General features: G+C 34.7%; 1 protein-coding gene across 6 annotated transcripts in view; it reads left to right on the top strand.

Annotated features, from left to right (window-relative positions):
• LOC149784616 (uncharacterized) overlaps positions 1–26,705 on the top strand; it is a 35,542-nt gene extending 8,837 nt beyond the window's left edge. For all 6 annotated transcript variants that reach the window (XM_089932680.1, XM_089932674.1, XM_089932678.1 and 3 more), the window contains exons 3-5: positions 9,568–10,353; positions 20,468–20,665; positions 25,414–26,705. In XM_089932680.1, the coding sequence (XP_089788806.1) occupies positions 9,568–10,353; positions 20,468–20,665; positions 25,414–26,078 (1,649 nt within the window). In that variant the 3' untranslated portion in view covers positions 26,079–26,705. The remainder of the gene's footprint in view (positions 1–9,567; positions 10,354–20,467; positions 20,666–25,413) is intronic.
• The last annotated feature ends 872 nt before the right edge of the window (positions 26,706–27,577 follow it).

Below are 27,577 nucleotides of genomic sequence, written 5' to 3' on the forward strand. Positions count from 1 at the left end.
CCACAAGGTCATGCAGTTTTAATCTGAAAAAACTCATATTTTTCCATACAATGCAGTAATCTATAAACACTGCATAATGACATCACTAATGTAAACCTATAGGGTGCATGGGAGGTTGACCGACAGCAGTAGATGTTCCCAACAGTGATTCGACTGTGCGGATGGATGTACAAATTATATTCAGCATAATGCCAGTATATATCATGATTAATGTTTGAGATGTTTTATATTAATTATCGTTATTAACATAAGGGCCAGTATTGTTGCTTACAGTTGACCTGTCATACATGTACTATATAATGACTGTAGTTATTATATAGTACATGTACAACAGGTCATTTATAAGCAATGATACGAGCCACTTTGGTTATTAAAAGGTGCCACACATATTCTGGGGTGTTATGGTATAGAGAGTCTTAAAGTTTAGGATCGGCGAACAAATAAATGAAAATACTGTCCTTCAAGATATTATATATGCCTATTTGGTATTATTGTTCTGTACTAACATAAATTTCATTTGCAGTTTAAATCAGATGATTGTGGGAAACAATTGATAAACAGATGCCTTGTAGATTCTAGGTTATGCCAGGGGCATTACTCTGATATCACGGTATTATCGAAAAATTATTTTTATGATAGTATATACTTGTCCTAATGTTAGGATCATTGATGTATAAACTGCACAGATTGTAACTCAGAATTAAATGCTACTTCAGTGGCTCTCATTCTGTCACCTGTACCCTCCAAGGAAATCCAAATTACATGAACATATTGTACTGTAATTTCGACTACATTTCCAACTGCAATCAGATTCTCCTTACTGCACTCAAAATGAAATGAACATGATATTCCATAACATATCTTTAATAATTACAATTGAAAGTTCATATTTATCCCATATCATGATTCCAGACATTCAATAACAGAACAGAAAAACGCTTGCAGAGGGGTCAGGACTTGTACCTCCTGGTCAAAACAATAATTCTTTTTAAACTGATGTCTCATGGATGTGCCTTGTGCACATTAATATTGTTATTGTGTATTGAAGAACCTATGGCTGTGTATTTATTTTGGAATACAGCATAAATTCAATTACTTTGTTTCTTGTAGAATTTTTTATGATTAAGCCTTAGGTAGCGTATGAAAATGCGTATATAATAAAATGGTTAGTGCATTTGTGTGGTAAAATAAGAATAATGGCAGATGAAAGAGAATCATTTGTGTTGAGATGTAAAGTATGTGAAAGACTGCTATAATAACATGAAATATAAAGAAGTAGTCTACACATGTATATCAACGTGTATGCCTTAACTATATCAAGTACAGTAGTTGTGTCTAACAGTTTTCGGTTTAAAACAAACCCTATTTCAAAATGTTACTAAATAGGTACAACATAGTTGGGTTCAGTTACAATTACGATGTGCTTGCAGATGCCAATTATAATTCAGTTGACCTCTCCAGAGGCCAAAGTGGTTAGAGTGTCCACCTCAGGTGGCCTAGTTGTTAGAGTGTCCACCTCAGGTGGCCTAGTGGTTAGAGTGTCCACCTCAGGTGGCCTAGTGGTTAGAGTGTCCGCCTTGGATGCGAGAGGTAGTGGGTTCGATCATAGGCCAAGTCATATGGTATACAAAATTAGAATGAGAAGGGAGTCACCTGAGGCTAAACAGATCTTAGGACCTACCCAATATGTGTAAATATCTGATCATGCCTGGTTTGGCTAAATATTTTTCTTTCTCTGTTTTTTGTTGTTGATATCTCACTTAAAATCAAATGCAAATTTAAATTTTGGACAAAACATCCAAGAATAGAAAGTAAAAACATATACAGACCTATAAAATGACCCAAAAAATAAATACCATATATGGTAAAAATGTTAAATGATGTATGAATTACTTTGTACTTTATAATTAGATAATAAAAGATATAGTAAGATTAGTGCTTTAATATACCAAAAGGTCTTCAAGAGTGTTAAAATGCTAACCTGATATATATTAATATTACTGCTGTACTACTTAGTGAAATTATCTATTTATGTTATGGAGAAAAAAGATATTAGCATCAAAAAGCACATACACAATTCCTCAATGTTAATGTATCAAAATTGGCAAAACGTTATCTCCTGTTGATAGGCATAATAAGTACTTAGAACAAGCATGTTACATATTTACTGGAATGGAAGGATGGTGATAATAAATGATAGTATATTGAATGAACTTCTATGATTGGATTAGGGGGAAGTGGGGAAAAACATTTTATCCACTAGTCCATTAATATGAGAAAAAGGTGTATGCAAGTAACATGTTCCTATGTTTGATGATGTTTGGCAGTGGAAATCTGTTTATAACATGTTATCTGGAACTGTAAGTTAATTTTAAAACAGTATGGACCTTAGATTGGGGAGGGTGAGATTCCTGAAAAATTTTTTTTTTTTTTGTTTTTTTGCTAAGCTTTCTAGAAATTTAGTCCCATGGAGTAAATAAAACGAGACACAAAAACTCTTAAATTCTCTTCAGTGTGATGTGGGTTTACCGATATTTTTCATCATATGATAGACTGTACATGTCGACCATTATAACTGGTAGAGGATGAACAAGGGAAAACTGCGATAAGAACCACCAACCCACAGGAAACTAATGGTATACTGTCTCACATGCCCACATTGGTTGAACCCGAGATTGAAACCCACATGGACAGAAATGAGATGGCAGTGATTCATAATGGACTACACTCTTGACCACTCAGCCACCTGGGGCCATCCCTTGGTACAACATCTTAGGTTTGAATAATTGCTCCACATAAAGGATGGATTGAAATTAGGATGCAAAATGGATATGATGATAAAACAATTCATCATACTGTTAATAAAATAAATAATGAGAAACATTTTTCGGGCATAATGAGCTCCTGATTACAACACATAATGGATACAAAGTATAAAATGTAAGAATGGAATATATTAATATCATTTAAAGTGTTACCAACAAATACTTTGCTATCACATATTATCATTCTGTGCATGAAAATTGACAAAATATAAGAAATGTACTTGCTTATTCCTATAACTGGATTGAATCTACATTTGAAAACCAAAAGATATTAAAAGAAGATAATGGATGAGTTGGACTTGTCTTGTACCTCTTTTCTGACGTAACTGCAGTATGGGAATTAGTCACAAGCAAGAGGGTTTCTTCTTTTCTACATTGTGAATTTTTGGCGGTGGTTCTGAAAAGGATCATATTGAATTAGGGCCACAAAAAATGGAGTTCTCTCAAGAGTTCTTCAAGAGCCAAAGGGAGAACTCCTATTTGAGGCAATTTGTAGAAGTCGTTGTTTCCTTCCTCTCGTTGTTGTGGGTTGCTGGTTTGACTTCTCAGTGTTCCTATGTGTCAGCAATTGGTCTGAGGTAATTGCTATGTGCTTCCTAGTGTGGTGTGTTGTTATTTATAGTTTTGTTGTATCTTTATTTTTGTTCCGCCTTGTACGGAGGGACCTGATGACTGGGCTTGGGTCACCTTATAATTCTTAATTTAAAGGATTGAATGATATTCTGTTGTTGTGTTCAGACCTTGATTGTTACATGGTTAGTATATTTTTGCATGCATCAAGTGTAGGTGGGAAAGATGAGAGGGTGGAAAGAAGGAAGGAAGAAAGAAATTTTATCTTGCTAAATGTATTGTTTTTATTATTTTTTTTTTTTATTTGAATCTTGTCTCAAATTAAACCCTTTTCCTTTATTTATATTCGTTTTTTGAAATGTATCGATGTTATCGTTAGTAGGTACAGGCCCTGTATTCAGATCCCTGTGGTCTTATCAAAGTTGCCTGTCCTCTTTAGTTAATGCCTATCGCCTATCTTTTAGTTTGTTGTTCCCTATTTTTTTTTTGAGAATACAGGTCCTTTTGTTGAGTATTCAGATCCCTAGGGACTTATCAAAGGTTCTTGTTCTCTTTGATTAACGCCTATCTTCTGCCTGATTCCTATCGTTTTGTTTTTGTTTTCCCTTATTTATTGAGGTTGCAGGCTCCGGTGCTGAGTATTCAGATCCCTCGGGACCTATCAAGGGTACCTGCTCTCCTTGGTTTATTCTTGTCTTCTAATCAATATCGATCTTTTAATTTATTGTTTTTATTTATTGAGAATACAGGCCCTTTTGCCGAGTATTCAGGTCCTGTGGACTTAACAAAGGTGCCTGCTCTCTTTGTTTGATACCTATTTGGTGACCTTGAATTTGGTTGTTTTGGTTTGTTTGTTGTTTTTATTGTGTTTTTTTTTTAACCTTGAGTTTGCTTTTTAGCTAGCAACATTTGCTCTTTAACTCCTTGGCTCAAAGTTTGTTGTATTTGTCTATTTATTTTAGGTATGATAGTACATGTCTGTATGTTAATTCCCTGTTATTTATTTTGGTATCTAGGAAGTCTGGATATGTGTAGGGGAACCTGATTTTTGTTGTTGATGTTTCTGAAGTTCCATTCTGTGTGAATGGTATTTGAGGCAATTATTGAAGATGTGTTCCAGAGTCTCTGTATTGGTGCAGTGGGGACATTGTGTGTTTTTGTCTAGCCCTTTGTTAATATGTCACCCTAAGCTTCTCTTAAGCAGGGTTTTTTCGGTTCTTATTCTATTTATGATTCTGATGTCTGAGTTTTGTAAAGTCTTTGGTAGTATAATATTCCTAGCAACTTTTTTTTGCCATTTGTATAGGTGTCTGATTTTGGGGATGTTCTCCCATATTTGTTACCATTTGTTGTTGATCTTTTGAGTTATCTGGCTGTATATTTCTGGCACACTATATTGTATGGCCACTGTTGTGTTTTTCATGAGGCTGCATTTTGCACTTAAATCTGCTTTGTCATTTCCTGGTAGGTTGATGTGTGAAGGTACCCATAGGAATGCCAGTTTTTTGTTGACTATATTCTATTTCCCTAATTGTCTGTAGTGCTGTTTCCATTAAGTTCCCTCTACTTTTTGATGTACCGGATTCAAATTATTTAAGTACATTTAGAGAATCGGTGATAATTACATATTGTTGTGTGGTTTTTGCTGCTATCCATTTCAGTGCCTCATATATTGCCAAAAATTCAGCCGTGTAGATTGAGCATTCGTTTTGGAGTCTGTCATGTATTTCAATTTTGTGTTCAGGGATGACTATGGATGCTCCTGTTCTATTTAACTATTTTGATTGGAACTGTCTGTATATATTTGAACATGTGTTGGATATGTTTCTGAAATACTCTTTTGGACTTCTGCTAAGATGCCTATTGGATTATGATATTTAGATCCAAGTTTTTGTGCTGTTATATTGATGTTTGGGGTGTTGTTTTTCCATGGGGGAATATCAGTTAGCTGGAATTGTTCAGCTTGTATTCCTCATTGACCTATTTCGGCACAGAGTGTGTGTACCTTACTAGTTGCTGGGGGATTTGGGACAAGTTTTGTCCTAAAACGTTTTTGGCATTTGTCAATTATAATTTTAGTAGGGTTACTTTCTTTGTGTATTGAGTTTCTTGTAGCGTATCTAAGGATCTGTTCTCATCTTAAGTGTAGGTGTAAGTCCCCTGATAAAATTTGTAATTCTTCTGTGCGATGCTTGGTAGTGTTCCTGTGCAAAGCCTTAGCGCTTTGTACTGGATGTTGTCTAGTTTTTGGAGTAAGTTTGTATTTGCTGAAGCGTATGCTTGGCATCCATAGTCTAATCGGCCCTAATTAGTGACTTGTATAACATTACTGGTAACATGGTCTGTTGATCTGCTCCCCATGTTGTTCCCCTTATATTTTTTAGTAGGTTTAGGTCCTGGCTGCATCTTTTTATGATGTTATTGATATGTGGTTTCCATGTAAGATGTTCATCTAGTAACATTCCTAGAAAGTACGTATATTTAACAAAATTTGTTGGGGTGTTTTATAAGTATAGTTTAGGGTATGTTATTTTGCGTGTGTCTAGTGAAGAGTATTGTACTATGTTTGACCTGGCTTTTTAAACAATTCAAAATTACTGCCCAAAAGGGGGCCCCGAGTGGCTGAGTGGTCTAAATTGCTCTCCATTATGGATCACTACCATCTCATCTCTGTCTGCGTGCGTTCGAGTCGGATTCAGCCAATGTGGGTATGTGAGAAAGCTTGCCAGTAGCTTCTCGTGGGTCGGTGGTTCTTTCTGGGGTTTTCCCGGGTTCTTCCTCCAACATTAATACTGGCTGCCATGTGTAGCCTATCGTGTGCTGAAGAATGGCGTTAAACACCACCACAACAACAACAGCTATCCAAACGCTGTAGCTGTCTGCATGAAAGTGCTGCTCCTGTATCAATTAGTGCTGTTGTTTTTGTGTTATTGATAATCAATGTTAAGTGATTTCTGTTAATGTCTGTAGTGATTGTGTCCTGTATGCTACTGAGATTTCATTGTGGCATTTTCTTACTGTGATGGAATCTTAGTTTCTCTAGTCATGTTGTTGACTGAGTCTGTGAGGCTGATCTGCACACTACTGCAAAATGGTTAAATTTTCCACATTTATGGCATTGTTTGCCATTTGCTGGGCATCTCTGCTTTACATGACCAGGAAATCTTCCGCACCATCCACAAACCTCAGGTTGCCGCCTTGTGCGGTTGTTCCATTGTCCACTTTCTTTCGATGAATGCTTGAATTCGAGCTTGAATGATACTGCCACTGACATTGCTTCAAGTTTTTTTTCCAGTCTCTGAATAGCTGATACAAGTGTTTGTTTTGCTCTTTAGTGCTGTCTGTCATAGTGACTTCAGCGAGTCGTGCACTTTGACGGAGATCATGAACCGTTTCTTGATTCTGTTGTAATATGAATTGTTGTATATGTGGCTTTAGTCCATTATGATATGCTTGATTTCTGTCTGTGGTAGTTCCAGCTCTTTGATGTAACTGCGCTATGGGGGATTAGCCACAAGCAAGAGGGTTTCTTCTTTTCTACATTTAATGGAATTCTGTTACCTTTAGTTCTTGATGCTGACTCACTGCACTATGTTTAACCTGGCTTTTTAAACAATCCTAGCGGACTTTAGAGAGAACATTCCCTGAAGACCTATTCTAAAACTAAACTTTGGTCTGATTGTGTTAGGTGCAGTCACCCTTTATCTAACTCTAATCAACATCAAAATGCACAGATTCTAAATTATGTAATCCAAAATAAAGCCATTTATGTACTCTCCATACACACTTTTTTCCACTGATGCTGTATTTTAGAATTTTCAAAAATATTATTTTGAGTAGGAAATTACTTGCAACTTTATCCTTTTTGAGCAAATTAATTCAGAAATAAACTATAACTACCCAACTCTATTTTAAGCACTTTATACCTAATAAAAGAGAGTTAAATTTCCCTTCAAATGGTCACTAATTTTAATGTTTAAGTATTAAGGCAGACTTGCTATAATTGGTTTTAATTAGCTTTACAAACACATAATCCAACTGTCCTTTGTTTCAATTTCTCTAGACTGTAACCTGACACCATAGCTTTTGAATAGCTGCTGATAGATACTGTATTCCCCCAAATCTCAGCCTCTACATTAATGGTGACTGTAGAGTTACTCTATCATAGACATACTGTTATTAAATATTTGGAGAGAACTTAGAAAATGTATACACGAATATATCTTCTCTTCTAAAACTTATATAAATACCATTGCACCTGGAATAACTAAATACTTGCATTACCTAATGATGGTGCTGCCTGTTTGCACAAACCAAGTAAAAGTGTACATTGCATGCATGTACATTATAACAAATAACAGTAGTATTGTTGGGCATGACTGGATCAAATATGAAACATTATGGTCTCATAAAATACTCAAGAAGCAACAAGAGCATTCCATGCATAAAAAACAATGCGGAGGTTTCATAATTTATAATTTGAAGGGGGAAAAAATGGGGAAGCTAAATTTTAATTTTGTTGAAACTGTATCAACAAACCTGTACTTGGAATGTACCAATTACATCCAAACAGGGCTTTTCTTTGAAGTAATCAGGGTAATACATACTTGTAATGTTGATCATCATTGGCAAATATTGCAGGCTGACATATTCTATCTCTTTGACGATTATTTTTTAAGTATTGTTTTAAGTGCCATGGGTACTGATAGGGCTTCTTGTTTTCGTCAGTAAAAAAGAAAAATATGGAAAACATCCACTCCCATTGTACTTGTGTTTAGAAAGTGAATGAGTGTTTTCATCAATTGTTAATGTTTACTGACATAAATGAGTGCCTGTTTTGAGAGTTGGTTGTGTCTCTCTGGTTTGTATTGCCACTGTAATGTGGGTTTTTTTTTTTGTCTCAAAATATGGACGTTAACTGTTTTATATTTCAAAGGAAAAGTTTACCTTTTTTCTCTTTTTACATAGAATAAGTTCTTCATTCACAAGGCAGTCTATCCTCTATGTAATTTTTCACTGGTTTTTAAAATAGAAAATATAATGTAAATTTACTGTAATTCTTTGTCTATGATTTGATAATTTTATGCATACTCTTCCATTTGTTTGTACCCGCTAGTGATTTTACAAACAAAAGGCATCAAGGATATAAAAAAAATTAAAAAACGTAGTCATTCATTTTTTTCTATCCTTGATGACATATGTTTTCATAAATCTGTTGGTGCTACACCCTAACAGGAAAGTATGTGAATAATGTAACAGCTTGAATTCTGTGTATGTTAAACATCTATATTCACGTCTTCTTATTTTGACTGAAAACCTGAAGATTGTGCCCAGTTTGGATATGACCTCAGTTCTATTGATAATGACTGCCTTAGAGGCAAATATCAGTTGTGTAGGTGCTTTTGTCTTTTCATAAGCAGCAAGTATGTCAGTTGTACATAGTTACTAGGTGAGGACCTTAGCAATTTCCAAGCAATGACCTAGGGGCTACATCTACTGGGATAAGGGTTATTTCAGTTGCATGTATTAATTTGTCTCTCTTTGCACAGTAGGCATATATTTGGTTATATGGTGGGGATCTCAATAGTTTCCAGGTTGATACAAGGAAAACAACAGCCATTAGAATAGGAGTGGGATAAAAAAAAACATTTGAGGGTGAGGATAGACCCTGGGCTGTCACCTCATATAGTTTGTATTGATACTTGGTCATATATCACATTTGGTAATTATCAGGAGTTACTTGAAATTTATGCAAAATCACAGCTACCCCTTTAGTCCTACTTTATTCTGGGTAATGTTTATCATTTTAGACTCAAACGAATTGTTTATAGTTCGTTCTACATATCATAGCTAATTTTTCCTATCTGTAAATTGGTAAATATTCATGTCATCGTTATTCAATGTTGCTAAAAATATCTAATTTGTTTTAAATACTTCGTGTGACATGAATCAAGTATTTTGTGGAATGAAATATAATAGTAATAATAATACAAATAATACGACTATTATGGTAATGGTGGTGGTGACTAAAATTACGACTGTAGGCTATTGTTTTAGGTCAGAAATAGATATATAGATGTGTACAAGTTTATTTTGCATTGTTTACTAAAAGTATATATGTCTGTATTTTGTTTATTTCGTATCCTGATGTGTGTCACTCTTTTATCCACAGCCAGCCATAAACCCGACTACCATGGCATTGTCGTGATTGAAGACACGTTGTTGGTCATAGACAGGAAGGCGTGTAATCTCCAGCGTTTCAGTCGTGGTGACGGCAAACTGCTGTCTACATCACAAAGACTGGAGTCCTTTCCCATGGGTGTCTGTCTTCTTAGCAAGACGGAAGTGGCTGTGTGTCTGTCAGACATTATGATTGTAATCTTGGCATTTGAATCTATAAATGATGTAAAACTGGTCAAAACATTTGATGTAAGCACAGGATTTGATTGGTGTCATTCAGTGGCAAAATTTAATTCAAGGGACAAACTAGTTGTCAGCGGTGTGGGATTGGATGGCATGTTGTGTTGGGGTGTTGTATCGATTACAGATGAAATTGTAGACTCAACTCACAATATCTGTAAATGGATTCAAGGTCATATGACTCACTTGGCCATACATGACAGCACAGTTTACATATCATGTCGGACTCATCACTCCACTACTACAGGTGTGTATGCATATGATACTTTTAATCCACACACACCCAAGTTCCTATATAGACACCAGGAATTAAAAGACCCATGGTCGATAGTGGCTGGAAGGGATTGTGTGCTCGTGAGTGACTACATCTCTAACAGCATTCATCAGCTGACAGACAACGGTCAACTAGTGACCATACACACAGTGTCATCAAGGCCCCGTGAAATATTCTCTGATGACCAGCATGGAGTTCTTTACACCACAGGCAAGGACAGTAATGTGATTACTGTATATCGGCTGGAGTATTTACAAGAACCAGGTAATTCTATTTTATTTTGCATCAACTTTACATCACACGACAACAAAAACTACATTATTTATTTATTTACAGATCTCAATGATTTAGATTCACCTTTTGAATAATGCTTTATAATTGATTCAATTAAAACTTCACTATCAAGACAAAAATGTTTTATCCCTTTACCTCATAGAGTGTATGGCTTTTGAGTCCTTTGATATACATGTAGCAAAGTTACACAGAGCAGTGTGCTATAAATAGAACACATGCTACCTATTTGACAACATACACATAGACCTGCCTGTTAACTGTTAAGCAGTGTAGTATATGTTACGTTTAACAGCAATTTAACCATTTTACATTTTTGTACACATCTACTATGTATGGAAAGATTTAAGACTAAAATCCGATCGTTATAGCTGTATAATTATTTTTCACGGAAGAATTTTTATGTGCTTTAAAAGCTTGAGAGAATTTGTACACCATCAAGTCAGTGAGGCTGTGTGACCAACCGTAACTGCCATTTCTTGTACTCGAAATTTACAAGTTCTTTGTCCGCGTCTACATCACTAAATCATCTGAATTTGATAATTTATAAAACTAATTGCTGCCTACATCAATATCAGAGCATTTACATAAGTTATTGAATCTTTCATAGTTCTAATCATGAAAACTCGAGTAAGTACTGAACGAAATCCGCGACCTCCATTTTGGTAGAGTGGAGAATACGACCCAGTTGCTTTAAATAGCAGATTTCGACCAGAGCATAAACAGCGACCACGTGATCTGACGTAATGGTCATTCACCGCAATGAATGTAGTGTCTAATAGGTGGTTTTCCCTGAAGGCTCTCATTGAGAAGGAAAAGAAACGATTGCACACTGAGCCCAAAAGTCAATGATGACAAAAAGGAAGGCTAAAGAAATCTTTGCCAAAGTATCAAAAAGAGCTCAACTGCCACATCAGCAGGTTGTGTCCATTGGAGAAAAGGACAAGTGAATGTATGGGATTATTTGTATATAGTGCGGAGCCATCCATTTAGTACATACGCATGGAATTGGTGAGGGGGGATAAACCAAATGCATATGCTTGAGTATGGGGTGTGGGTCTACTGATAATGTACATACGCATAAATGGAGGTGGGGGTGAAACCTCGATGATAATTATCATATCTAAATTGTTAGATTGGATTCAGTCAGTATTTGAATTTTAGCGGACACTAATCAAACGTTTTAAAGTTACGCAGCTTATTTCTTTGATGCCGCCAGACATTCAGCGTCAGTGGACTATCCGTTTTATTAAACACATTAATATTATTAATCCTTAATTGTTTCTGCGTGGATTAAATATAGTCCATTCTATAGAATTCAGGGGCAGGGGCGTCAAGAGTGCGTATACGGGGGGGGGGGGGGCAAGATTCGCCAGATTTTTGCGTACGTACTAAATGGATGGCCCCTTGATGTCCTGGATGTTTATTGTACAGATTTTTATCAACAGAGAGAAGTATAATATATCTGCTGCAAAAATTGGCAAATTATTGTGACTTATTATGATGTGAACACTGACATACACATGAAATAACTTCAGCATCAATAGTTTTGGAGAAAAAATTCCTGTGACTAAAAATATTGTGAAATTATTGAAGTAAAGTTTAACATTTTTGGTAAGTTTGTCAGTTTTTCGGATGATTATTTTGGTTTATTTTATCATCATAAGTTGCACCAAGAGCAGTTTTTTATTAGTGTAAAATGTGTTTTTGGTCGGGGGCCAAAGGCCCCTCTGGCCTCCCAGATCAGGGGCACTGTCCCTCCAGACCCCATTGGGGGAGGACCCACAAACCCCTTACAATTTTTTCAGCTTTTTTTTCGGGAAGACCAAAATCATGTCTGACTATTCCACAACCCACCGTGTTCATATTCGACACAACTCGATATTATATCATTAAGAAAATCAAAACTTTGTAGGCTTCCATTAATTTCTCCTTCTAGCAAAATGAGTCGCAACTGATGGAATCATAAAACTGTTACTGAGCAACATGCATGACATCATGGGTGTATTGTGACAAAAAATTTTTCATTTCTTCGTGGAGAGATTGTGTACAATAAATAATGACATTAGGTTGTACAAACTATCTTAGTTTCCATCAGAACTCTGAAATAACCATACTTATACAGGATTGTTCTTATTTCGTTAATAAAATCTAATATATCACCATTATAAAAGTTAACAGATCGATTTCGTGGAAATGTTACTGCATTAGTCCACGCATGCGCAATATGATCAATAATTTAAATTGAAGTTCCTTTTGATTTATATTTCGATTCATACAAAATCTCTCTGGTTATTTTTACTTTTTGGGGGAATATTTATTGTTTGCCTAGCTCAGCGACATCTTTGACAGATGCTCCAATATCTTTAGCTATTTCTCCCCACGAGTCGAAATTGTAAAATGTTCCATTACTCGTTCGGCTACACATTGTAGCCTGGACAGTTTCATTGGTTTTAGATTATTAATGCTGAGTTTATTATTTATCGGATACATTGTATAAATAACCGTGGTTACAGGATATGCTCGTTCATAATAGGGTTTGTCAATACCAGTCAACATTCCAGGTTTGGAATTTTTACTCAATACAGCAGGTTTTCCATTATGAAGGACAGGGTCATATTTGTCATGGATAATCCAAGTATTATTGTCTGTTTCTGATAATACAATAAACTTTACTCTGAAAAAATATCTTTGATCAACAAGATAATTAATAATCGTTGCTGCTTGCTGGTTGTTCATTGTAGCATCGATAATATCAGTGTTGCATATTGTTTTAAATGTTGACCGCACATCAGATGTGCCATCTCTGCTAAATTCTTTCTTGGCGCAATGAATTCTATTATTCAAAGTTTTATTCATCGGATCAACCAGAGCTCCCATCGGTAAGTCAGGGGATATTCTATCAAGATTAAATTGATTTTTAGAAGGTTCTAGTTTAGATAATCTCTCAAACTCATCCATATTATAACTAAGACAAATATTTAAATTGAAAATTGTATATATAATGATACAAACAAAGAACAAATTTAGGTGGCTGATGATAAGCAATACAGCTCCCTGTAACAAAGCCTGCGTAAACAAATTTTGCGGATATCGTTTACAAAGCGTGCATTGTGGAAGTCTAGGAAGAAAACTGTGTCTGAAGTGTTGTGTTGGAGTCAGAGAAGAAACACAGTTGTGTGTGCAATGTGGTGGTAAAAAATACAGAGAGCTGAAAAGATACTATGATGAAGAAAAAAAACCACATACAAAGACAAAGTTGTAAGAAATGCTGAAGACTGTCTAGCTAGATTTTCAAAATAATCATTTAGACAAATAATCATTTAAACAAATGATATTATATATAAATGGAACAAAAAGAATTTGTAAAACATCCTATCATCAAGGAGCATGAGGCCTCTCATGATGGTACTGTCGACTAAAAACAATAGTCGGTACTGTCACTAATACTGGTTATCTCCAAATTAATACTAATTGGAATAAACATTATTTCTCCCATAAATTCGTATATGAGTATTTCCACGGATTAATCAAAAAAGGTTTTGTGATCGATCATATCCAGTATAACTAGGCAGATCTAGAAGATTAAAAAGTTCTTGTTTCTTTTCGTTCTACATCATGTTTAAATTTAAGAAAATGCTCATCATCATCTTTGGCAAGTTTATTACTAAATATAGAATATACCTCCTTAACCCAATCATCTTCACTCTTCCAAGAATCAGTATATCCAGGTTTTACATATTTTTCTTTTTACCGGTATGCGGTAATATTTACTGCTTCATTGCATCATGAATTATTGATAATGTCAAAACCAGTAGACATAAATTTATCCCTAATATCAATTATTTCTGACTGTTGTTGTTGAGGAAGTTGTGTTTTTTGTTTTGGAGGAGATTTGGTTTTTGTTGTTGAAGAGGTTGTGGTTTTTATTGAGGAGGTTGTAGTTCTCGTTGTAACAATGAGAAATATCTGTCTATTCCATTGATAAATGCAGTATTATATTCTATCTTTATCATCTCTGGCCTGATTGGAGCCTTTATTTATACGAAATATCCATTTGTATCAGGTTCCTTGATCCACAGGCTTATTAACATACTCAGGTTTTAAAAATCTTTCTCTGTTATTAAAACTTGCAGCGGCAAATGAAGATAATCTATCCAGGTTTTTAATTGATTTTATTTTATTAATACTTTCTGCAGTAAATTTATTAATTAATTCAACTCTTTCTTTTGTTCGTTCTAATTCTGGTTCTGTTTCTGATATACGACCCTTTATATCACCTATTTCAGCACGAGCTTGGTCAGTACCCTCAGGTATTTCTTCCTTGACTCTGCCAAGGGGTTGAGCAGCAGTTATTTCGCCAGGAAGATCTCGTAAAATCTTTTTTCTTTAGTTCTTTCTACTTTTTTTTCCAGTTACTTTAGCAGCTTGTTCTAACATCAGAAGAAGACCTTCAGTAGCCTCAGCAACTCTTTCAGTAACCTTTGTAACAGGTTTAAATAATTGTTCTGAACCTTCTGCAAATTCAACTTTCTGGATGTTTTTGCAATTTTTGTCTGACAATCATGGACGGGAAGATATATTTTTATTGCCTCTATTCGAGCTAATCCAGCTGTATAAGACTCCACACCTGGTGCCATTGTTGATATAACATAATAATTTAATTACTCACACATTACAGCAGCACAGAGGGTGCGACCTCAACGAAAAACATCACTGTTGGTAAACAAATGTGCATAAAAATTTGAAAACACTAACGACAAAAATAAAGTAACAAAATAAACTAACCCAATTAGAGAAACTTGGTTGGATAGAAACTTCGGTTTGGCATTATTGACCTTATATTTTCATTTTCATATTAAGCTTTATTGTTTTTAAACTGACGTTCTAGCAAAAGGTCTGTTCATCCTCTCTGCTGCTAATGGACTAAAAGTGAACTTGAATATGACACGCAAGACGATAAATCAAAACAATGGGAGCTCAAACATTCTTAACATCAGGTTCTTTGGCTTGAGGTGAACGAAGATCAAACAGTCACAACTTATAAATAGTTCCTGAATGACATCATCAGTAGCCATTTTTGTGGTATGATGCACAGGCATTTGATTCCGTGGTAAACCAATGTGTACACTCCCCAATTAACACAAGGTAACTAACTCTTGTCAGTCACAATCTAACCCCTCCTTTGACTCCAGTCTAATTTTCTGATACTATCTGTGCATTCAGTCACTCATAATGTACACCACTGTAAAGAAGACGCTCCACACCTTTCATCCATTACGATTTAAGCAACCTTACTGATTCTGAAGGGCCAATTTTGCAAAAGGTTTACCCGTTGCTTCATGTCTTCCACATACCACCGATAATTCCAGGGATCAACTTCTGGTCTACTTAAGAGTGAATGTGACTGTTGCGCATTACGTATACAAACAATTCCTGTCTACTTCGGAGTGAATGTGACTATCGGGAATTATGTATACAAACAATAAATACTGAAAATAAGAACCATCCATATTAAAATTAAAATTTAATTATGTTCTTTCATGTTCATTTGGAAAATGAAAGTACATGCATTATCTCAACTAGTCAGCTCATCTACTATATTGTACGCGTATCGTAGCAGTCATGACCCTTCTACATTTGCATAAAATAAGAAACATTCCAAGTGCGATATTTCATGACAGGAGGGAAAGGTGAAATATTTTTTCTTGAGACAGATGTCATGAAAATCCATTTAGCACCAATAAAGTAAAAGAAAAGAAAAAACCAGTGTAATACTGTTGAAAATGGCAGAAATTAACAATTACTATGTGGTATATTCTGGCTAGACATTTATACATAGGTTCATAACCCACCCACCCACACATCCCTGCCAATGCCCAGGTACTTGATACAGGAGAAAGCTAGTGATAAGACACTTACCTCTTAATTGGCTTATCATTACCCCCTCCCCCAATCTAATGCCAGTATACAAATGGTATTAATTTTGTGTTTAAAGAACAGGGGTGGGGATAAAGTCCTCACATTTTTTGGAACAAAATTTCAAGTTTTCTAACAGATTCTAACAGATTTAAAAAATATTTCTTGGCCTGATATATAAACAATTATAATATTTTTTTATATTTTGGAAAATAAAAACTTACAGACAAAAGAGATTTTAAAAAATGTCCTGGCTCAAGAAAGATTTCCTGACCCCCCCCCCCTCCAAATTTGGAGTGAACTCATTATTTAAACTTCCATGCATCTGTATTATTCTCATATGGACATTCCAGATGTGTTTAGTGCATTCCCTCCCCCACAATATTAAATTTGCAGCCATATCATTCTACACTTTATCAAGGTAAAAAGTAGATGTTTAGAATAAAAATTATTACAGGGACTGTAAAAAAAATCTATTTACTTCATTTGGTTACTTTTGGACTGGGACTTTTTCTTACAAAGTATAATTATCATGATTGAGATAAAAGCACATACTTGGTGTGGTTATTTCTATGCATGTGTAGATGACTTTAATATATTTTCAAGCCAAAACAGCCAATTTTAAATATTGTACAAATGTACATGTTTGGACTTCTATTATTCTTGAATAATACATTGTTTCCTTAATTTGGCAGTAGGCAAATGATCATTGGTATGCATATGTCTGGGTATACTGTGTCATTATGTTTTCATTACATAATAACCTATGTATTTTTTCAATGATTAATTACTTCATAAGATTAAAATTTAGACAATCTCCGTGATTTATTATCATCCCATAAAGAGAGAGAGAAAGATAGGATTTGAGTTCGGATGTGAGTTTATGTTATCATGTAAAATTATTGGAACCTTGCATCATCACTCCTCCAGAAAGGAAAACCTAAATTGATAGTATTTTTAAACTGAAAACAGCAATATATATATATATATATATATATATATATATATATATATGTATATATATATATATATATATATATATATGTCTTAGTAATGTTTAAGATAATGAACAAAGACAAAAATAGAGGACAAGAAGCTACATTTTGGTGAAGCCATCCTTTTAATTATTTACAAATTAAAACCTGAGCTTGAACACTGGGCTTAAATATATGAAACCCTAATTTGGGAGGTTAATGTTGAAGCAACATTAATATTACCAAAACCTATGGTTTGGGCAGACTGACTGAATAGGATGCACAACACATGATTTTCTTCTGATGAGTTATAACAAAGGTGGATTCAACCAGTATCAATTAGGCTTTTGTTATGAGGTGTGGTATTAAAATAAATTAGTGAGCTGAGAAAGGCTGAATTGTGCACTTGGAACAAAACAAATGCCATATTTGATTTGTTCATTACAGGGTCTATTTCAAACTTGACAACAGTATACATAACACCTAGCTTTCAAAATTCACATAGATACATCTATGTTTTATCATTATACCATACATATTCGCTTAGAAGTCGAGTCTAACTGCAAATAACAAATATCCTGATCTGCTGTAGCATAATATGCCTGCAGATCAGTTTCAGTGTGGTTCTACTTACTATTCCTAACAAACTGCAAAGACCCAGATCTGCCTGCATATTATGTGATGAAATATCTGGATCAGTGAAGTTATCATTTCAGCTCATCTTATAAGCAAGTAAATGGAGTAATTTTCATAAATATTCCAAAACAGGTACAAAGAGTTGTATAATCATCTTAACTGAGGCTATCATTGTTATTGGGAGCAAATCTAGAGACATGAGACGAGGCAATCCTTATCATCACTGATCTAGATGCTCCTACTGAAATCTGAATAATTAGAATATATGATGCAATAATTTAAACACAAATTTACCTATCATCTCGAAAAACCATGTTCATTGCAGATATTGTTGTATTGTATATTGGAAACATAAATATAGAAGTATAGAATTCTGAAAACATGAGTTGGAGTTTGAGTCTACCCTATAAATTGCCCCATTATTATTTTATCATGATAAGACAACCTGGCATTATTCCTGATCAGTGTTATAGGTGTAAGATAAGACAATCCTTTCAATCACCATTCTGTACTCTGATGCAGGACTTTAAATCAAAAATGGACCAATCTACAATGAATTAAAATTGGTACAACATATAAGAAACTTAAGTGCAAAACAATATTTAAGGCATACAACATTTTGTCTCATTGAGAAGAGGTCTGAATCAAGAAGGTATGCAGTATTTAAGAATAATATGACAACCAAGAAACTTTGGAAATATGAATGGCAAAATCTTTGTACGCCATCAGTCATTGGAACAGCATTCCAAAATCCTACATAGCCAATATCTTGTTACTATTGGATTTGGATGTACGTCATCCAGTAGAGATTAAAACTGAATGAATATCAACACAGTGCAGTTTCATCTGACTGTTTGGAAAATCTTTTCCTTTTCCAGATTCTCACTAGGTCCAATAAATAAATGTGTTGAACATAGCGGGAATTTCAGGGAGAGTCCAAATTTATTTTAGGGATACATGTACTTTCCAAACAGCATTAGTAGACAATACTTGTATTGTTCTTTGATCTAAAACTGAAATCGTTATGTTCAAATGAAGAATGAGTTGGCCATCTGTTATTTTGTTCCATCACATGTTCCAAGCCAAAAATAATACCATGTCATTAAATTACTGTATATTTTGGCAAGATCCTCAAGACTCTGAGAAGAAAATCAGTTCCTTTTTATAGAGTTCTCCAACTTTTGGTCAACCTACGTAATTTTAATGGAATTGATGCCTGCAGTGTGTAACTGAGATTTCAGGTATCTTCCTTTACTTCTGAGACTATAACCAAACTAGAATCATTGTTATTTGTACATCACCCTTTTTAACAATAAAATTTTCTTTTGGTTTCATAAGCAATGTTCATAAGTGTTCATTATACAAGTTGCCAAAAACATATCCAGCTGCAACACATGACTGCAGTTGACTGTCATCTGTTCTACTGTAACAACCAATCAAATCTTCATATAGATTTCTGATGCATGAAGCAATCATGGCATCGTCCACTTGTGTGACACTAATGCTGGGATCAAACTTGATGTATAACAACTTCCAATATTCAAACAGTGTCTCATCTTTAAGTATTACAGTCTTACAATACAGTCTGCATCATGCCAGTTTAATGCATCTACATTTTGATACTGCCTCTTTTATCATCACCTTGCAAGAAAAATTAAAATACAGAGTCGTTGATGTTAGTAAGACCATGGTTGATATTCTATCTTCTTTGTGTCTTGTTCAAGGTCTCTTTATACTTGCTATTGTTTTCCAAATCAAGAGCTGAAGTTTTAAGGTGGTCTAACATTTTTACTTGTAAGAAACATTGACTGACCAAGTTTATTTTTTTCCTTTCTGTACAAGCCGTTCTTTCCTTTCTTCATATTATTGCATCTACTCTTTGCAATGCCTTAATTTTCCTTGTCCTGGCTCTGAAACAAGTATGGAAGGTGCACATGCAACTTGTGTGGTGTTGAAAATGACAGTAGTATTTTTGTCCAAAACAATTTCACCATTTCTGTCAAAAGCCTTTCCAAATGCAAAACAACTTTCACTTGGCACAGAATTCCAAAATTTTTCAAGAATTTGCATGCATTCCTGAGACACTTAAAACTGGTAAACTTCAAAATAATATTCAGTCCATGTCCTTGAATCTAGTTTTCTGACCTCTATATTACCACATACTGTATTCAAGATGTATGTGATTTTGGTACAATATCTCAAGAAATGTATTCAACTCTTGCAATTTTAGAACAATTAATTTTTAATTTAAAATGAATAATTGCACTATTTGACCTTGTTGACATTCACTATAGGACTAACTACAGCAGACGTCATTTTCTCAGTTTGATGATGAGGCTTAGGAGTAGTGGCAATTACATATTAATACCGAACTGCAGACAGTTGGTCTTTGACCTGAATACCCAAAACAAGGTGGACTGAGTCCTGGTATCGTATGTCCTTTTCTAATGATAAAGTTGGCAATATGGTGGTTTAAACATCAGCATTTTATCAGTGCAGCAGTACATACTATAACTGTAAACATACTGACATTTTTTGTTTTTTTAAATTGCAAATAGGGGTGAAAAAGAATAATACAGGGCTTATGAAAGCTGAGACTGACCAGACTGAGGCAGTGTATGTCCTGGAACAACTTGTACAACGGGCCAAGTCTGTTGGCATAATCAGATCTCCAAGTATATGTGGCACTGGATTTCGTGTTGGATCCTGTTATGTAATGACAGCAAAACATGTTGTTGATGGAATTATGAATGTGGGTGAGTATCGTAAAATAATAACGGGCAAATGAATCTTCTATAAAAATGTCTTCCTTTTAGTATCCTATACAAGTTTCCCTTTCTGTTAAAGAGTTACCTCCCCACTTTAGTATTTCACTACATAATACATAAGGAAAGCATGACATTTTTATTCATATTAAGTGACAGTAAGTGTGGTATAATTGGTATTTGAAATCAGTGATTTCTGATCTGACTGCAGTAATTTTCTGATAGGGCTGATACTCTATTCAAGTAGATGGTCCTTGTTGTTGTGGAGTTTAATGCTGTTTTTCAGTACACGAAAGGCTATGCATGGTGGCCAGTATTAATGGTGGAGGATGAACCTGGGAAAACCCCAGGAAGAACAACCGACCAACAAGAAGCTACTGGCAAGCTTTTTCACATACCCACATTGGCCAAATCCTAGACTCGAACCCACACAGACAGAGGTGACATGGCAGTGATCCGTAACTGAGGGCACTTTAGACCACTTGGGGCCCCAGGTGGTTTTTGTGGCCAGCACAAAATGTTCAAAGTTTCTGAAGGCCCAGTTCATGTTGTGGAGGAACATGGAATATTTTTAGTTGCTGGTACTGGAGACCATAGAAAATAGTAGTTATGAAGTGGTTAGTAAATTTGTTAGCATTTTATCTGTAATGTATTAACCGAATAGTAAACCGGTTAGTTGCAGTCAGAAACACCTCATGACAAGACTGAGAACTTTAAAGAATTAGTTTCCAGTTTCTAAGATCTGCATACTGAACTTGTCAGAACATATTTTTTCTATTTGCCTTTGCATCAGCTCTAATTTTACAATTGACATGTAATGCTTCTGTCACATTTTCTGCCATTTTGTACAGTAGTTGATATCACTATTGCTGATCGTCAAACCAATTAAACGCTAAATAAGAAACTTGTGTGTTGTTAAGGTAGAGTTAAATTTAGAGTTACATTTTCTAACAAGACATGCTCAAGACACAAAATAAAAAAAATTTCAGTTTGTTGTTCATTTTACCATGTTGGATTATCACAGCAACTTTAAGAGTAATTATGTAGTCAGTTCCTTAAACATCAGTGTATGGTGAATACATGACATCGTTTGGACTTTCAAAGTTTCATAGCTAAATGCCTTGTTATAGAGAGGGAGCAGAACCATGTTAACTCCTAACCAATAAAGAGTTGCAGTGCTGTTTGCAAGAATAATCACTTTAAAACAGGCTTGCATATCTGTATAATCCAGGCATAAATACATGACTTAAAAGTTTATATGTTATGGTAAATTTAACAGTGAGTGCTCTTACTTGAATTTGATTTTCTTCTCTGACATTTCAAACAGAATGAGTCAGACTGTTGAATGATTACTGCTTCCAGTATAGCAGATATCAACCGTTGTCTATCATCAGCTAAGTTCATCGTTAGCTGAAACACGGTTGCATGTTTTTATGAAGAAATAGTAGAATATGTCAGCATATGCAGGATCTAAAGTGTGCTAACGATGAATCTTGCAAATGAAAAACACATCTATGCTAGTCACATGCTGTTTGGACCTGGAAGGATATTTTGTAATCCTCCAATGCGAGAGAAATTGTGCCATGACTTCTCACTATCCAGCAAAAAAACTGGAGGGGCAATAAAATATTTCACTGTTGGTGGAAGATAGATCCAGTGTATAACCCTGCCACACGCTCGTGCACACACACATACCCAATAACCTGCTTCATTTGTGGAGTTATTGTGCTCAGACTTGACATTGATGACAGTTGTACCATGGAAAAGTGCATCCATGATTGTAGCTGGTCAGAGATGATGCTAACTTGATGATTTATAATGCAAGTCTAGTGCTGTTGCTAATGGCAGATGAGTTACAAAAATGGCATCAGTATGAATTCCACCTTCCCTAATTAAAATTCTCTTAATCCCTTGAGAATCAATTTCAGAAAATGACAGATTTATGAATTTGTGTAAGATAATGAAAACAACACTTTATGCTGGCTGGTATTTTATCCTAAATAATTCTGCAGCAACTGCCAGGGGCTCAAACTCTGCATGGAATAATGTGTTCTGTTATCCATCAGACTGAGTATTTGATGTCAACTCTGTTCCAAACTGCTGATTTTGTAAATGTGTATGTACCTAATCATATTGTTTCAATTTATATTTGAAGCTGCTTGTTTTATATATCAACCACTGAACTGAATTGGATCTCTGTTGAGCTGGTGGTCTTTATAAATAGGATAAAAGTTGAAAAGATGGATTTAAAATTTAAAGACAGAGGAAAACCTACATACACTTGGCAGATGTATACACAACACATGCTTATAAAAATACCTTTTGGACTGCTGGTTGTTATATGATGCATATTGGTTTAAGCAATATTTAATAATAATAATAATAATAATAACAATAGAAATAATACATTATTATTGGATGGTACAACTCATTTATTAAAATATTTAGTGATCTTGTATTATATATTAAAAGCTGAGGTGGTTGAAGCATCCCGTATGAAGCACAATAAGATTGTCATCTTTCTTTCGTTGATAGTTGATACCACTGATTTCATCCTTTATATTCAAAGGACTTTTTCAATGCATTATATGTAAAGAATTTCTCAGTTCATTATATGCAAATGAATTTGTCAGTGCATTTGGTTTTTATCCTCGTAGTATTACAAATAAGCTAGATTGAAACCTTAAGGAGTACATAGAGGGGAACAATTATGGTTTGGGCAAGTATATCATTCAGGTAAGGAGGCATTGTAAATTTATAAACCTGCATTATAAATAATTTTTGTAAACAGCAATCCACTTTAAAGACTTTGAAGAAACCATTAGAAGTTTAGAAAGATGATCAGTTGTTTTTATTCAAGCATTTGTAACTTTGAAGTGCTTCTGGTAGCTGCCCAGGAAGTTGTCATGCCATCTTCACGAAATCACAACCTCAACCCAAACATGGCTTTGTAACTTCGCTAGATTCAGCCAAGATGCATTTTGAATTTAAGTCATTAAGCATGTGCTGAATCGCACAGTGATCTAGCTCACAAGTGTATAAGCACAGTCTTCAATTGTGCTAAGTTCATCACATCAGCAGAGAAATCATAATCATGCGGGTAGAGTTTTGATGTTCAAGCTTTTCATTCTCGCTTGCCTGTTCACCTTATTTTAATGTGCTCGAGTAATGCATTTGACAGAGAAAGTAAATCTGTAAGTAAATTATGTTCCTCCAAATGCGTTTAAACACACTCAAATTACTATATCTTCTCCCAAATGTTCCCTCTGATGCAAGCATCTTTTTAAAAGTTTTGCTCAAGTTTAAAGTGGTTACACTAGGGTTTCTGGTGGCCAACTTAATGGAAGAGAGTTGAGTTATAAGAGTTACTTCCCTTAAGGGTAATGAGAGATGGATGCATGGATAGATAGATATGTGGAATTATGTTTGGTTTTTTTGTCTTCCATGGAGAATTTGATTTGAAAGTGACATTATTCATAATCTCAATGTTCACTAAGTATTTTCAAAGAAACATAATTTAGATATTTTCATGAACATTACTTGTTATACAAATTCATTGTTTATTAATGGTGCCAGTATGCCATAATTTAAAAATCATTAAGTAATGTTTTGTCAGAATGACTCACTACAAATAATCACAGAAAGCATGATGATGTGAAGACCTTTAACATTTGCACACATGATGTTAATCTGCAATCAGGAATGGCTGAAGATAGTATAGAAGTCTTCAGGCAGCTTGTTTCATATCTAATCAGCAGAATTTTAAGAAAAATCTGGAGAAAACTGGCTGCTAGCAGATAATTTGCACTGAATCTGCTCTGTGTCCATAGATCGATATCAGTTGAGCAGTCTCATGCTATCTTGTCCATAGATCGATATCAGTTGAGCAATCTCATGCTATCTTGTTCAAAGATCGATATCAGTTGAGCAGTCTCATGCTATCTTTTCCATAGATCGATATCAGTTGAGCAGTCTCATGCTATCTTGTCCATAGATCGATATCAGTTGAGCAGTCTCATGCTATCTTAGACCTCTTGTTTCTAAAGGTACATATATTTAAAAAAGCTTGAATTAATTATGTAGTGAAAATTCTCTTAGCTTGAATTAATTATGTAGAGAAAGTCTCTTAGCTCACACCATGGGTGTTCTAATAATTTAAGCTGGTGTCCAAACATAAAATTCATAATGCGGCTGTCTGCTTGCGCCGGAAGAGTTTAAAAATACAAAAATTGAACACAATTACTATATGACACTAATGCATTTTTATTACATGATTAGTATTGTTAATTAAAATATTCATATATTGTGGTAGATAATTAAAGTATCAGAAATCAATTCAGAAAATTAAAAAAAAGTATTAATTTGAATGAATATTTTCAAAAGGGATGTCAGCGTCACAGTTGGGCATACAATGTGAAGGACTGGGCTGTGGGTTGGACAAGCCTGACTTACACTATGTTCTTACATCTGCTGTCTATCCATCACCCCATCAATGCGCCATGCTTCTAAGTTTTAAATTTCTGCTTAAACCATTTCATTCAAATGTAGGAGAAAGAATTCTGACATGGAATTTCCTAAAATTTTCACAAATAATGTTGATTTTGAAACCAGTATGGCCTCCAATATTACAAGTACAAAAAGAATTCAAATTAGTAGTACTGTTTGAGGTAAGTGATCCTTAATGTTAAGACAGTAATGTTTTATATCTTGATCTAATTTAAGTTATCATACTTTTGCAGTTCCAGTTCCAATAGGACAGCATATGCAACACCAACAGTATCAGTCACTGAATGACCCCAATGTGTTTATAGATTTCTCCTATGAAATGAATAAACCAACAAGTGATGGGAACCTCATTTTTCATTTTGAAAAAATAGTATATGCCAATGATGAATTGGATACAGCTGTTCTTCAGCTAAAACTTGATACCAACAAAATATACCCACCACCATTGACACATTTTACACAACCACCCAACCTTGAAAGTCAGTGCTACTTGATTGGTCATTCAAAGGGTGAAATAAAAAAAAAAGACACGTTCAACTGTGTTAAGCTGACACCACATGAAATAGCTGTTGCCAGAGAATGGAGCATGAAACGTGTTAATGTTGATGGGTTTGTTGGTATTGAGGATTCACGTCGTGTTCTCTTGCACTGTTCATTTGAGAAAGGTGCGTCAGGATCACCAGGATTTTGGATTGATCCAAGTAATGGTCAGGCTTGGATTGTACTGATGCTGCTACGTGGCTTTCCCGAGTGGTACTACAATGAACATTACAAGGATCAAAGAATTGGAGTGGTTCCCAGGGATCTAATAGAGCAGGGTGTTTGTATGGCAGCCATATATGACGATATGAATAGTAAAGTACCATCTCTTTGCCAGGAAATATTTTGCCATAAATAAGCTGATGTGGGGATGATGTATATTTGAAGAATATCAGAGATGGTTTCAACACTCAGCAAGGAAAAGGCAGAAACAGCCATATCTGAATTCCTTTAAATTCTTTTTCACCAGATCAGCATCAGACCCTCTAATGGACTGTTGCTTAATTTTTTCAGATTAGAACTATATCAATGGTATCAACTTCTGCATACATTCTGTCTATGATAGTACATGATTTCATTTTTTTCTGTCTGGCTAAGACTATCCTGTGATTACCCTGCATGAAACTGATAAAGTAGAAGTTGTTGGTTCACTGCTTTAGAGTTATAGATCTTGGGTAGATGCCACAATGCACATAACTCTGAGTCTTCAGAAATTATAGTGAACTTATACTACAACATTTCGGATTATATTATTGTGATAATCCAAATAATGTTAGTACATCATCACAATTCAGGCCTCTCGCACATCAATACATTCAGTATTTTAACTTATTTGGAAATCTACTGAAATTCAATTGGAACTCTAGTCATTGGGACTTGTGCTAGAATTTCTAGGTATATTTGGGATTTATTTCATAATAGTATAAGGTACTTTTAAATTTTCACTTTGCATAAAGAAATAAAGTACTTGTTGACGTTAACGAAACCTGATGGTTATCACTTTTTTTTCTGTTTCCTAGTTTAAGACTATTGAATCATAACGCCATGTAGTTTAGCTTGACTGGTGATACTGCCTTATGCAAGTAAATTCATATTTAACACATTGATCAGTTTAACGTGACTGGTGATACTGCCTTATGTCAGTAAATTCATATTTAACACATTGATTAGTTTATCTGGACTGGTGATACTGCCTTATGTCAGTAAATTCATATTTAACACATTGATTAGTTTAGCTAGACTGGTGATACTGCCTTATGCAAGTAAATTCATATTTAACACATTGATCAGTTTAACGTGACTGGTGATACTGCCTTATGTCAGTAAATTCATATTTAACAGATTGATTAGTTTAGTGTGACTGGTGATACTGCCTTATGTCAGTAAATTCATATTTAACACATTGATCAGTTTAACGTGACTGGTGATACTGCCTTATGTCAGTAAATTCATATTTAACAGATTGATTAGTTTAGTGTGACTGGTGATACTGCCTTATGTCAGTAAATTCATATTTAACACATTGATTAGTTTAGCTAGACTGGTGATACTGCCTTATGCAAGTAAATTCATATTTAACACATTGATTAGTTTAGCTAGACTGGTGATACTGCCTTATGTCAGTTGTTGTTGTTGTTGTGGGGTTTAACGCCATTTTTCCCTTATGTCAGTAAATTCATGTTTAACACATTGATTAGTTTAGCTAGACTGGTGATACTGCCTTATGTCAGTAAATTCATATTTAACACATTGATTAGTTTAGCTAGACTGGTGACACTGTCTTATACCGAAAAGTTTTATATTTAACACAGACACTGTCCAGTTTAGCTAAACTGATGACACTGCCTTCTACAAATA

Source organism: Sinohyriopsis cumingii, chromosome 14 (genome assembly GCF_028554795.1).
Source record: "Sinohyriopsis cumingii isolate HCF-2022 chromosome 14, ASM2855479v2, whole genome shotgun sequence".
NCBI classification, from domain to species: Eukaryota; Metazoa; Mollusca; class Bivalvia; order Unionida; family Unionidae; genus Sinohyriopsis; species Sinohyriopsis cumingii.